General features: G+C 42.6%; 1 protein-coding gene across 1 annotated transcript; it reads right to left on the bottom strand.

Moving 5' to 3' along the window:
• Nucleotides 1-2,472: 2,472 nt before the first annotated feature.
• Nucleotides 2,473-7,267, bottom strand: LOC123154627 (RNA-binding protein mde7). Its single transcript, XM_044573312.1, has 8 exons — nucleotides 6,877-7,267; nucleotides 6,719-6,794; nucleotides 5,590-5,722; nucleotides 5,369-5,480; nucleotides 3,520-3,611; nucleotides 3,322-3,391; nucleotides 3,160-3,242; nucleotides 2,473-2,992 (listed from the first exon to the last, which is right to left on the bottom strand). The coding sequence occupies exons 1-8, from the start codon at nucleotides 7,189-7,191 to the stop codon at nucleotides 2,914-2,916; spliced, it is 960 nt and encodes a 319-aa protein (XP_044429247.1). The 5' UTR covers nucleotides 7,192-7,267; the 3' UTR covers nucleotides 2,473-2,913.
• Between the last annotated feature and the right edge of the window lie 6,545 nt (nucleotides 7,268-13,812).

The raw sequence follows: 13,812 nt of genomic DNA, 5'->3' as shown, positions 1-13,812 counted from the left end.
TGTGTGTCTGCAATAACAACACATGTAATCATCTAAATGACGGAATTTAAAATGAAGTATTTGGGTAAACCAAAATACCGCTCGTTACTACAAATTGAGCACCTTCATTCATACATTATGGTATACTATGTTGTCTATATTCATAATATATTGGAGAAATTCATTGTGGACAAATCTTATCCATCCATAACTCTCATGGTAGTTCATTCTCTAGACGTAGAGAAGGATCTATTTAAACCAAGAGATGATGGAAATGAGATATTGGAACTCAATGTTCCATAATGCCATTGGTTCCACCAAACACAATTGGTTGGTACTCAAGAATATCTTTCCATATCTCCAAGGCATCAAACACCTTGTCCTGATTTTCAGTTTCATAGAAATGTGAACACCGATATCATTGGATACATCGATCAGATCCCCACAATGTCAGATCATAGACAAGGTTAGTGTTCCTACTAGGTGTGGTAGCCCTCTCATGAAGAGTCTTCGAAACAAACCTCATGCCTACATCCACCAACCATTATCTAAATGATAATGTTTCTTTTTTTTGTCTGTATGCAAACAGGTTACGTAATAAGCAATATCACTATATTGTGTATCTTGCAAGTCAAATCATGCGACTGATTTGTTCACCAAGTCTCTACCAACTTCTATGTTCCAGAAATGTGTTCGTGGAATTGGTATATGACGACTTCGGAATATGCAAGAATCAAGGGAAGTATCTTACTGAATTGTTCATGTTCAAAGCATCATATTATACTCTTTTTTCCTTCATGAGTTTACTTTACAAGTTCTCATAAAGGTTCTTAATGAGGGTTTGAAGGAGTTTTACCAACATATCCTACACTACTCATATTTTTCCCATCGGGTTTTTGGAGGAGACTATTCCAAGGATGTTCAATGGCAAGTACAAGGATTAGGGGGAGTGTTAGGATTTAATTAGTTTCCTTAATTAATTATGTAATCCTCCCTATGTAATGTTGTGTGGGGTTGCTTTGGCAACCGTCACGACGCTCCCACGATTGTATAACCATCCCCGACAGTTGCTCCCGAAACGCTGCCTCCTATGTCGGTTTGTAGAGGCGACGTTTCACCTTGTATAAATAGTTGATTGTCAATGAAATAAAGAACACAGTTCGATTCATTTGCTACTCTCTCGATCGCTCTCAGATTCTACTTCGAACATAAACAACTTTGTGAGCATGTACAATATCAAGATGTACACCGCATGTTTTTGTTTGGAATTTTTTGACATTTCATAATATGTTTAAAACACATTTTAAAAACCAAGAGCGCGCGCTCCCATGTGCCAGAACACCACTCTCCTCCACAAAGGGAGTATAAAGTAAAGGATTTTGTGAACTGGGGGGACTTTTTTATTGTCAAATCAATGTTGGAAGTCAAGTTAAAATACATTTTGTTAATGTGACATCTCTGTAAACAAAAACTTTCTAAACACCTGATGAAACTTTGGGTAAAAAATGGAGACTAGTGTTGGGGCTTTTGAAAGGTTCAATATTCAAAACAGAAAACTTTGTACATTCAGGTTTTTTTTGCAAAAAACTATGCTCTTTGTTACATGAATTTGACGGTATGGTACCTTGTTAATTACCAATAATCTAAACTGGTGCCAATTATATAATCACAATAGTTCACAGGATGGCGCCTCTCTAGTTGAACTTCAAACAAAATACGCAAAAGGAGACGGCCACCGACACCATCACTCGCCGCCAGCTTCTGTGTCAAATCTACAGATGGAAGCCAGAGACAGCATCCGCCAACACATGAAAAGTTTACTCTGATACTTGTCCCCGTTGTTACTACTTATACTCTTGATATTGTACTTACTTCAAGGGCTATTCCACTTAAAAGAAACGTATTGTATCATAAAACGTGAGTCACGCCATACGGCAAGCCGACCATGTTACTGCCAGAGGTTTGTGCCTATCCAGATTCATCTCACACATGGTCCGCATAAAACTAATATTCATGACAAACCAACAAAACCAAGCAAACATCAGGTTTATAGAAGATTCAGTCTCCATATGAACAAATCACACATGGACAAATAATAGAATAAAGCTGATATAAACCTTCCTCGCTTGCATAACTATCCGCATCACTTATGTGGGCTTAGCTTACCTCTCCATCTGCACGACCTCTATGGACTAGCCTACCTCCATCAGCATCATGAGCTCCTCTTAGCGAATTAACTGCAACAACTTAGGTGTGTAACCATCTGCTACTAAAAAAAAAGAGGCTTGCAGCACTTCCAATTTTATGGACACTGACGGCTACTCTCAGCTAGGAGCAAAATACAATACCAAAAAGGTCAATTAAGTTAATCAGCAATGGATGCCTGCATGCTTCTTGGGACAAACAGTGTTCCAGAGTTCATCAAATGAGTAATGTCATGTCATGATGCCTACTTTTGTGCTCCTTCATAAACATGCATGACAAATAATGATATGAACCATCCCAACATCCCTCAACACTGAATTGTCAGCAAGCCAAATAAATCGGTTATACTATTACAGGATGTCCAGATCATAATGTGGCAATGCCATTACCACATGAAATATTGCAACTGCACACTGGAAAAACTACATAACACTACAAAATATTCATGACAGATGCCAAATGCATGTCTAGGAGACATTCAGAGTGGCCTTCTCAAACCACAATAGCTAATTTAAAGAAGTTGAAACCGCCAACAATGAAAATAGTGACAATGCAATGTCTATCAGATGATGATGATATCCCAGAAACTCCACTTAATGAAGATGATGATCATGCCCCAGAAACTCCACCCAATGAAGATGCTGATGTCGCACATGACAGGAACAGATTTGGCTAAAACAATGCAGATGATAATTCAAGATGTCATGCTAAAGTTCAAGATACATCCCCTCAAACAGGAGCACCATTCAGAGTGCCGACCATGCCACCAACTAAGTCCTTCCTTCGCCCGAAGGGATTTTTTGAAAATGTTCAAACGTTAAGGACTACAGAAAGGTCACTATAAACCATATACAGTCAAGCAAATGGAGGCACAATACAGCAAGCTAATGCAAAGCAATCATAAAAATGATTAATTAACTAAATGAAGTTAAGTACTTGATACATGAAACCAAATTATAAACTAATAAAGGATATTGGATTCGCATCCCACCGCGGCCAGAACTAGGAACAACAGCACCCTGTAAAGTATGGTGCACAGCAGAAGCAGTGCTCACATCCTGCAAATCACAGAAGTTTGAGAGATAAGAAAATAATAGTGGCATGCACATAAATAATTAAACCATCACAACCACTTACATCGAACTCAATAAAACAGACGGTGTTCCTGTCTTGACGCAACACTTTCATTTGTTTGAAACCAGGTTGTCTGTCATTTTTTGAAAAATATCAGATATGGTTAGTGCCACAACTGAAACCAAAGTGGGCTGCAGCAATGCACCCAATAAGCAGACAAATATCTACTTGAATTTTATACTTGAAAGGGTTGATTCTTACACACTGAAGAGGCCCCGCAATTCCTCTTCAACAACAGTTTCACCAAGATTTCCAATGAAAAGGGTATTACAGGGAGGGTTATCTTTCATGTTCTGCAAAGCAAATTAGAAGGTTCAATCAACAATCTTATCTTCCAAAATCTTGAACAGTGTGAAAAGAGTGAAGAATGAAGATAGACTCGGACAAATATTCTATTCAAGTACTGCAGCACATTTCTCGTTTATCCCATGTGGCATCTCGTCCATCCATCAAGTATCTAACGATCTTGATTTGGAATTTCATATGCCCACAAGATTGGCATTCACCAGAGACATGCCAAGTCAGAATCATCTACAGAGAAGTATCGTATAATGTAATAGCAACTTTGTCTTTACTGTACTATTCAAAACTGAAGAGTCTTATCCCAACTGTCATTTCAGTAGACCTAAATAACTTGTAGGTGACAAAGAAGACACTAGAATATACCACGGCACACATATAAATAGGTCACGGCAAGATATAAGACCAAAGAGTAGCAATACGTTAAATTCACCAAATAAATGTCGATAACGTGCGAGACTATCATGAAATATCTTAATAGTATTTCAAAACATAAGTACATACACTATTTGTAAATGTTTCATTCACTTCTCGACAGTTGAACTTTCCCTACAAGTCTGAGACCAATGCAAGGGATCCAGTATTAATAAGATCAAGTGGGTGTAGGAGATTCCAGGAAACATGAACTATATAAGTCCATTAAAACCTTAGGAAGGTACTCAAGTGCATTGTTTTAAGGCATCCCTAAGAGAGGAGCTCTCTCTGCTCTCTTCCTCTGGCGGCTGATGACTGGCTCCTCCACAGTCCCAACAGCTCAACAGCCGTCTATACCTCCAGTCAGAATGTGACTCTCGGTCTCTCCTCCCTGCCCTCTTGTGCACTTGTGCTCCTTTGATTTAGGAATTCCTAGTGCCCTGCTTTGATTTGTGACTGGTTTTGTGTGCTTTGATTTGTAGTGCTATGCTGTGATTTATTGTGTTATGCATATGCTCTGCCATGTCTAAGGCGCCGCCTTGCATTGCGCTTTAAGAGCTTAAAAGTGAGTGTTGTTTAGTACTGCAGGGACATGAGCCATGATTATCTGACTATTCTATACAAGAAACAATATCTCTTATGCAAAAAAGCAAACTATACAGATTTCAGTAATATATATCTATACCAACATAAAAAGACCCTAAGGGGTAGATCCAACTAATCTCGGCCATCAAATCATGCCAATCCAATGATCTAAATTACTCGAATGGTGAGCACTCAACATGTTTAGCATGCAATTAATATCATACCAAAATATCAACGTCAACGCTAATCACATAATTAACGCGCGAATAATATCCTATCTAAGATGTGCATGCAATTAATATACTGCCTAATATTAACGTGCATTACCCATATACATTTACTAGTAGACTCAAGAAAACAAGTGTAATGAGGAGAAACAGCAAAATTATTAGGTCAGGGTACATGCTACAGCATATTAGTAGACCTTTTCAGGATATGGTGACAAAAAAGTCACAATCCAGGATAAACTAAATATCATGGAAAATGCATTTAGGGTGTGTTTGGTACTTTGGTTTTAGCCCAAGTCTGACTTGCCAGAAATTTGGCTAGCCAACTTGTGGCCACGGTTTTCCTTGCCCATGGTTTGGCCAAAGTTGGCAAGAAAAATGAACTAGAATGGGCAAAGGGGCATGGGCATGGCAAAATATAGGGAACGATCCAAACAAACACAAAAATTGTGGTCATTGCTAAAAAATCGGTAAACTATATTTTGAATACGGACCGAACAATTGCCTAAATTCAAATTGATTACCTGCACAGGAGCATATGCTGTTGGGCCTGGCACAGGAGAAGGTGAAGCCATTGGTACCGTCGGCACAGGATAGCCAGCATAAGGATTATAAGGAGGCGGAGCTGCCATATAACTGAAGACCCAAAAACAAGCATTATAGAAGACCAAAAAAAAATCATTATAAAAGACCGACAAATGTATATAATTAGTTGGCAGAAAGAGCATAAACATACAAAAATTACCCTGCAGTTCCCCACATGGAAACAGCTGGTGGGGGTGGGTGGAATGGAGGAGGAGGATACGTAGAATGAGTATAGTCTCCACCAGTTCGCAAGCGTTTACTTTGGTCCATAGCATTTGCATCAGTTCCCACACCTAACATAGGTTTTAATGAAGTGTTTCAACTTTCAATATATTATTCATATGCAAATACGAATTGAAAAAGATAGAATGAACTTAGATGATATCACATTTCTAGCTAAGTTTTTGCATCGAGGTTTAGCCGTGCAATCAGAAACTTCCAAAATCCAACCACCTTATTAGGTACAAAATTCAAAGTGTGTTCCAACATTTAAAAAAACATGCAAATGGACATATCAAATTGGTATAATGCATTGAAGCTCCAATGCTGATCCTGGCTGTGTGAGTTCTTTCTTCCATGAACTGTCAGCACCCATCCTACATTATATCGCTCTTGCTTTTTTAGCGGGGAAATCGCTCTGGGCCGAGGAGAAAGGGGACTCAGCAGCAAGAGGATTGTACCATGAGTGGAGCACGGTGGTCAAGCCACTTCAAATAATAGGTCGCAATATTAGATGTAGCAACATGAATAAGAAAAGACACAACGGGACATATAATTTAAAAAGAAAACGCAAATGATAAATCCCGAACGTTCAGATTTTAAGCATGGCAACCCGAACGTTTTTCATGGCAACTTTAGTTCACACAAGGTTGGCAAACATGGCAATGTTCTGACAAAAATACAAACTGGGACAAAGTTGTCATGTTTTAAAAACTAAAGTTGTCACCTCGTGTCAACTAATGTTGACATGAAAGAATGTTCGGGATGACATGCTTCGGGATCCAAAAAAAACTAGTTGCCTGCAAGTGGCCATAATTCCTCATTAGTTCACGTTGGTTCACAGATGATGGGCAGAGTCATCTTCCACCGCACAGCCGTAGCACATAATTCTTGTATGCCAACACGCAAAGCATCACTGGTTAGCTCCCACTCTACATTTAAACCACAGTTAGCACATAACGCTACCTCAAATTCACTCTATAGACTCTGACCCAAAAAGCGTATTTCTAGATGATCGACACATTATGCAACAGCGAGAAGAAAGCGTGAGAGGCATGGACAAAACGCACCTCTTTTGATGAATAGGTTCTTCTTGGCCATCTCGATGTGCAGCGCCGACTTGGTCTCCGCATCGAAGACCAGATCCTGCAGAGAGAACCTCCGGTCACATCCATCCAAAAAAAGCAAATGCGCGACATCGATATAACAAGCCCATACAAAACCGAACCTGCAGCGCGGCCTTTGCGGCGATGGCGTGGTGCGCGTAGGAGAAGAGTGCGAACCCCATGGGCTGGTCGCCCTTGAAGTTGATCTGGGAAGCCTCGAATCCCGGAAGCCAGCGCAGCAGGTTATGCAGCTCCCGCTCCTTGACGTCCACGGGGAGCCCCGTGATGAAGATGGTGCGGACCTCGTCAGAGCCGGGGCGGACGGCGGCATCGGGTGCGCCTGGTACGGGGGGAGGCGGTGGGACGGCGGGAGGCGCGGGCACCGCCGCTTGGGGCGGCCACTGCTGGTGAAACGGGTGGATGCCGGCGCCTGCCATGGAGATGGCACGAACCCTAACAGGGGGCGGGGGAGATTGGGTTCTGGGGCTCGGCAGTGCTGAGATGGGACATACGGAGACGGATCTCGGTTTTGGGTCCCTCCCAAAATTAATTAAAATTGACGCAAAGTTTTTACATAAAACCTAAAAAATGCAGTTGTGCTCCTTTTGTCTTACAGACACACGCTGCCACGCCGTCCGATCCGCATCGCTCGCCCCGCGCAAGGCCCAGCCGAACCGCTGCCCCTCATTGATGCGTGCGCCGGGAGTCGCCTGGTCGTGGCGTCGGGGGCGAGGACCGTTGGGTGATTAGGCGGTCATGGGTCCCTCCACTTCTTCTCCGCTCCCCACTTCTATCTCGGCGCATTTCGAAACTGCCCCCCATTATCGCTCCCGCACGAGCCTTGGGAGCATCCCATTCCTTCCAAATCCCGAGCAGCCGGCGGCGTGGCAGCGGATTCGGCGGCCGTCTTTCGCCGGAGTATGAAGGGGGTAGCCTGTGCTTCGTGAAGGGAGGGGTTAAGCGACCAGAGGCGCGTCGTTGCGGCGACCGGGGCCATACAACTACAACCGCAGCACACCAGCGGTCTCTGTGGTAGCAGCAGTCGGGGGGCGGAAGGCGCTGCAGTACCGAAGACGCGGCCGAGGAGGAACGACGCGTGCGCCTTCGCCGTGTTGTTGGCACGGAGGGGCAGAATCGCCGTGAGCAAAACCTCCCAGATGAGTTCATCAATCCCATTTTGTAGGCTTGTCAGATTCACCGCATTTTGGGCGAAATCGATGAGTACTGTTATCCTTGTAGAGATTACCTGATGGATAGGTTAATTGATTAGGAATGGATTAAGCACTTGTTAGTTTTGGTTTGGGTACTGGTGACTATGATTCGAAGGGTTGCCAAATTGAAGATGCTCTGCAGGTGTGGCATGTGGAGTGAGAGGGAGGGAGATGTTATCATGCAATTGGTTGGAGATCTGTGAACCTACTTTTTTGCAATTTTTGTGATTTGACTTGCCCAACAACTGCACATATGTCGCCTAGTACATATTTTACATTTGCAACAAGTGTGTGCATGAGGTTCGGTGCTAGGGTTACGATGCTCACGATTGTTGCAGATCTGTCTTTGCTTAAGTTTTGTGATTCAGCTGTCAGGCTTGCTCAAGTTTTGTGAGTCAGTTGCCTGACATGCCCTCATTTGTTGCCTAGTGTATTTGTGCGATGTCAGGCTTGCTCAAGTTTTGCGAGTCAGTTGCCTGACATGCCCTCATCTGTTGCCTAGTAGTCACGATATGTGTTTTTTTAGGTGCCTGATGTGTAACATATTTTTTTGCTCCTCATAGTCATGTTACTGAAGTTTGTATTAATGTTGTAACATAGTGAAATTCAGATAGTTTACAATCCTCTTATTGTCTACTTTTGTAAATTGCTTTTTGCTTAGTTTAGTAGAAATTTAGTCACATGACTTTGGTGGATGATATACAGTTTTTTCAAGACCATTTTTATGATGATGCTCATAGTTTTATATACGCAACAGAAAATAGATGGTTGGGACAAGTCAAAAGTCAAAACGGGATGGACCTCCTAGATCAAGTCATGATGACCTTGCATCCCATGGCAATGAAGAGCATCAAACACAGATGTGCACATTTTTAGGAAGTTTTATGTTCACTTTTTATAGAACAGATTTTGTTTTTCATTTTTTACTGATTTATGTGTTCTCCATCTTCCAGCCACAGAGCGGTGCACCAATAATTGGGTACAAGCGTCAGAGAATTAAAGCAGTTATTGCACGGGGGAAGCGTCCTGATGATATTATTAGTAACGAGAATAGTAACGGGAGCCAAGCTGCAGATGCTGGAAATGCAAATGTGAAAGGTGCAGATATGGACCAACCTCCAAAACCAAAACGCCAGAAGACGGGAGGAACTGAGGTATTTGCATAGCTGCCTCAGTTTTCCTAAAACAGTTGCCCAGCAATGCTTCCTAAGTTTCCTATCCAGTAATGAACATTATTGCTAATTCCTTTTTTTCTGTGCAATAGGGTCGTAGGAACAGGGCATCCCCTGCAAGGCTCTTCAAGTTGAACAAGGAGTTGGTTCCTAACCAAAAGGGTGTCATCATTGCAAAAGAATTTGGTGGCATTCTGGACCTTGCAGCAAGTAGCATGTCTGGAGATCTTAGCCAATGGATAATGAAGCATTATGACCCTGAGATTTCGCAGATAGTCATTCCAGGAAGGGGGAGATTCCTATAGATGCCTCAAGTGTCTGTAGGATATGAGGTTTGCCAAATAGGGGGGAGGAAGGTGTGCTTTGATAATCGGCCTGAAATCACAAAGGCAATGTACAGTATTTACAACATCACCTCCAATAACTCTCCAACTCTCACATCATGGTGCAAGATGATCAAAGATATGGGAGGATCTTATGATGATGACTTTGCCCGCGCTTGGCTAACTCTTGCTTTTTCGTGCTTCCTTGCCCCTTCAACTAGTTTAAGTATTTTCCCTAAAAAAGCTTCCCGGTGGTCATGGATGTCAATGGAATAATGGAAACCAATATACACCAGTTTGTTGTTGATCAACTAAAGCTTGCATTCACTTCGGGTCGTGGCAACAAGAAGGTTGTTTGTTGATGTGTTTTCCACCTTGTTGTAAGTGCTTCAAGCTATTTTGCTTTTTTTAGCATCCATTGTTTTATTTTTTTATTTTTTTGCAATCATTAGCTAACTTAAACTTTGTATTCTTTTTCTTGTCATGACGCAGCTGTTGTATCTAGACTCATTGGATGTTGATGAGCCAATCCCCAACTTGGTACCAAGGGTTGCAGTTTGGAATTCAGGTTTAATTTCCAAAGTTATCAAGAAGGACAAGAAGGCTCCGGGAGAATACGACAATTTGCGGGTAACTTCATTTTCTATTTTAGGAGATATGTTTTTAGGCAACACTACTATGCTAGAGTAGGCAATTCATTTTGAAAGACTAAGCAAGCTGATATAATTTTTTGGGCAACTGCTTTACGTATATTTCAAGTAGTTTCCAGTCTTCTTTGAACCTTTTTTTTGTTATGCACACACTTTGGATAATGTGACAAGAAGGATTTGGGTACTAATGGTAGTTGTTGAGTACATTTTGAAATGAATAGTAGGCAAACATTGCATTTTTAACTCTTTTTGTGCATTTTACATGTTGAACAGTAGCAAGTTTCTCCAACAACAGAAGCAACTTATGTTCTGAAAACTAGCAAGTTACGTACCACTTGTCACACCCTCGATGCGACTATAGCTCCCACGTGTCGAGGCACGACTTAGAGACATAATCGCATTGAAGGCATATGTCGCAAGTTAAGCAATCTTCACAACATCCCATGTAATATGATAATAAAAGGGGAGAATACATAGTTGGCTTACACTCGCCACGTCAATCAAGTACATTAATAACATTAAATCATACAAACACTCATGGCCCGACTACGGCGCCAAAATAAAAGAGAATCCAACATGCGACACGGTCCCAATCACCCCCAACTGGGCACCACTACTGATCGTCGGGAAAGGAAACATAGTATCGTTGAGAGTCTTCGTCGAACTCCCACTTGAGCTCATACGCGTCTCCTGGAGCGGAATCATCAGGCCCTGCATCTGGTGTAATAGTAATCTGTGAGCCACAGGGACTCAGCAATCTCGCACCCTCGCGATCAAGACTATTTAAGCTTATAGGTAAGGCAAGGTAAAATATGAGTGGAGCTGCAGCAAGCGACTAGCAAGTATGGTGGCTAACTTATTCGCAAAAGAGAGCGAGAAGAGGAGGCAAAGCGCGAGCGAGAAGCTAACAACCTGCGCAAACATTACTCCAACACCGTGTCCACTTCCCGGACTCCGCCGAGAAGAGGCCATCACGGTAACACACTCAGTTGATTCATTTTAATTAATTAAGGTTCAAGTTATCTACAACCGGACATTAACAAATTCTCATCTGCCCATAACCGCGGGCACGGCTTTCGAAAGTTCAATCCCTGCAGGGGAGTCCCAACTTAGCCCATGACAAGCTCTCGCGGTCAACGAAGGAATAGACCTCCTCCCAAGACGTTCCGATCAGACTCGGTATCTCGGTAATTCAAGACACTCCGACAGGTTAAAACAAGACCAGCAACACCGCCCAAATGTGCCGGCAAATCCCGATAGGAGCTGCACATATCTCTTTCTCAGGGCACACTCAGATGAGCACTCCATACAACTAAAACCAAACCTTGAGTTTCCCCGAAGGCGCTGCACAGGACTCTAGTTTGGACCAACACTCAGAGGAGCACTGGCCCGGGAGGGTTTAAATAAGATGACCCGCGGGCTCCGGAAACCCGAGGGAAAAAGAGGCTAGGTGGCAAATGGGAAGACCAAGGTTGGGCATTGCTGGAAAAGCTTTAATCAAGGCGAACTATCAAGGGGTTCCCATTATAACCCAACCGCATAAGGAACGCAAAATCCGGGAACATAACACTGATATGACGGAAACTAGGGCGACAAGAGTGGAACAAAACACTAGGCGAGAGGCCGAGCCTTCCACCCTTTACCAAGTATATAGATGCATTAAGACAACTTAGCAATATAATGATATCCCAACAAGTAAATAAAAGATGTTCCAACAAGGAACGGCCTCCGATCTTCACCTGCAACTAGCAACGCTATAAGAAGGGTTGAGCAAAGCGGTAACATAGCCAATCAACAGTTTGCTAGGACAATGGTGGGTTAGAGGTTTGACATGGCAATTTAGGAGGCTTTCAAGCAGTGGTAGGCATCATAGCAATGGCATAGCAAAAGAGCGTGCAAACTAGCATAGCAAAGATAGTAGTGATTTCGAGGGTATGATCATCTTGCCTGCACAGTTGTCAGAGTTGACTGGATCCTCAAGATCAAACTCAACGGGCTCCTCATTAGCTAACTCATCTCCCGGCTCTACCCAAACAAGACAAACAAGCAACAAGGATACAATCAACCACGTGCAAACTCAAACAACACAATGCAAAGATGATATGCTATGCGGGATGCGATGCGGGATGCAAAATGCAAGATATGGCAGGAAATGCATGAACCTGGCCTCAACTTGGAAAACCAAGTGTGCCACTGGAAAGATGGGATGAAATCGCTTAAAAACGATATAAAGATCATTGGAATCGGAGTTACGGTTTGGAAATGGCAAGCGTTTTAAGAATGACACCGGTCTGCGATTTACAGCAAGTAGGCATCTAAATGCAATGAAATGAACATGCCACAGCATCCAAACATGGCAACAAAATACATGGCAGGGAAGCATTCAAGATACTTAACAAAAGACTAGCACTGAGCCACGACCAATTCATCCATTACGAGGTTCAAACAAGCATGGCAAAAACGCAAATGCAAAACAGATCTCAGAGTTAGTGAAATTAACACTTGTCTGGAATTTCAGATCATATAGCCCTCTTCAGAGCAACAAAACAACATGCTAAAGGACCTGAATATGACAAAGAAAGACATGGCATGGAGATACTCAACAAGCTTAACAAAAGTCCCTTAGTGACCTTGAGCCAAAAGGGATCACAAAATATACTAACAAGCATACGAATATAGCAAAAACATAATCAATTTTCAGACTTAGTGAAAACTGGGACATGCTGAAACATAACTCACGAAGGCATGTAAACGAGCTCGATGCACTCACTACGGTGCAAGTCATGGCAAGATAAGCATACATCCCTCAAGAAGGCACAAAATACAAGCTAGACATGGCAAGAACAATGGCATAGCATGCACGGATCAACTACAATAACATCGGCAAAATCGCAAACAAGTTGACGATCTGCCCAGATTCACAACGAAGCAAAAGTAGAGCTCGATTGACTCAAGCTATGGTGCTCCATAATTGCAAACAAAGACATGGATGGATAGAGCACTACAAGGTTAACAAAACTCCCTTACTGATCATCCTCAAAAGAGGCACGGATCACTAGGAAACAACAAGAACATATGATATCATGAACTAAACAATCCCAGGACTTAGTGAAATCACTAAGTCCCTGAAAACAGAATTAGCAAGTGCACCACTTTGCAAGCTTGCACAAGTCACCACACACATCCTAAAAATACATGGGTTGCACCTCTGGATAGATGACAAAAGCCTTAACAAAATATATGAAGAAGTCACGGGCATATCATGCACACAATAATCATGGCAAAAATGACAAAAGTCTAAGATGAACTAGCAGATCTGACAATTAACTCACGAAGCCTCCTTCTAACAGCATTTCGGGCATCAAGATGAACTCAAATGAAAATGATACAATGGAATGAAATGATGTACTTGTCGAGGCGAATATTTTGATATACTATATGTCCAAATCGGAGCTATGGATGCGGAGAAATGGAAGGTCAAAGTATGCACAAAAAATTAGGGTTAGAGAGACAAAAGTCAACCGAAAAAAATAGATCTCAGATCTGCACGCTTTACGAGGATCACCGGGGTCCCTGTTCACCGGAGTTGGAGCGCTCGCCGGAGATGCGAGGAAGAGGCGGCCGGATCCGGCACCGGTCGCCGGAGAGGAGCGGCGTGGAGGCGGCGGGGTCGCCCGCGGTGGCGCGGTGGCAGCGGCGGCG

Source organism: Triticum aestivum, chromosome 7A, assembly GCF_018294505.1.
Source record: "Triticum aestivum cultivar Chinese Spring chromosome 7A, IWGSC CS RefSeq v2.1, whole genome shotgun sequence".
Lineage (NCBI taxonomy): Eukaryota > Viridiplantae > Streptophyta > Magnoliopsida > Poales > Poaceae > Triticum > Triticum aestivum.
Note: the sequence above shows the minus strand (reverse complement) of the source record. Positions and strands in the feature narration are given on the sequence as shown.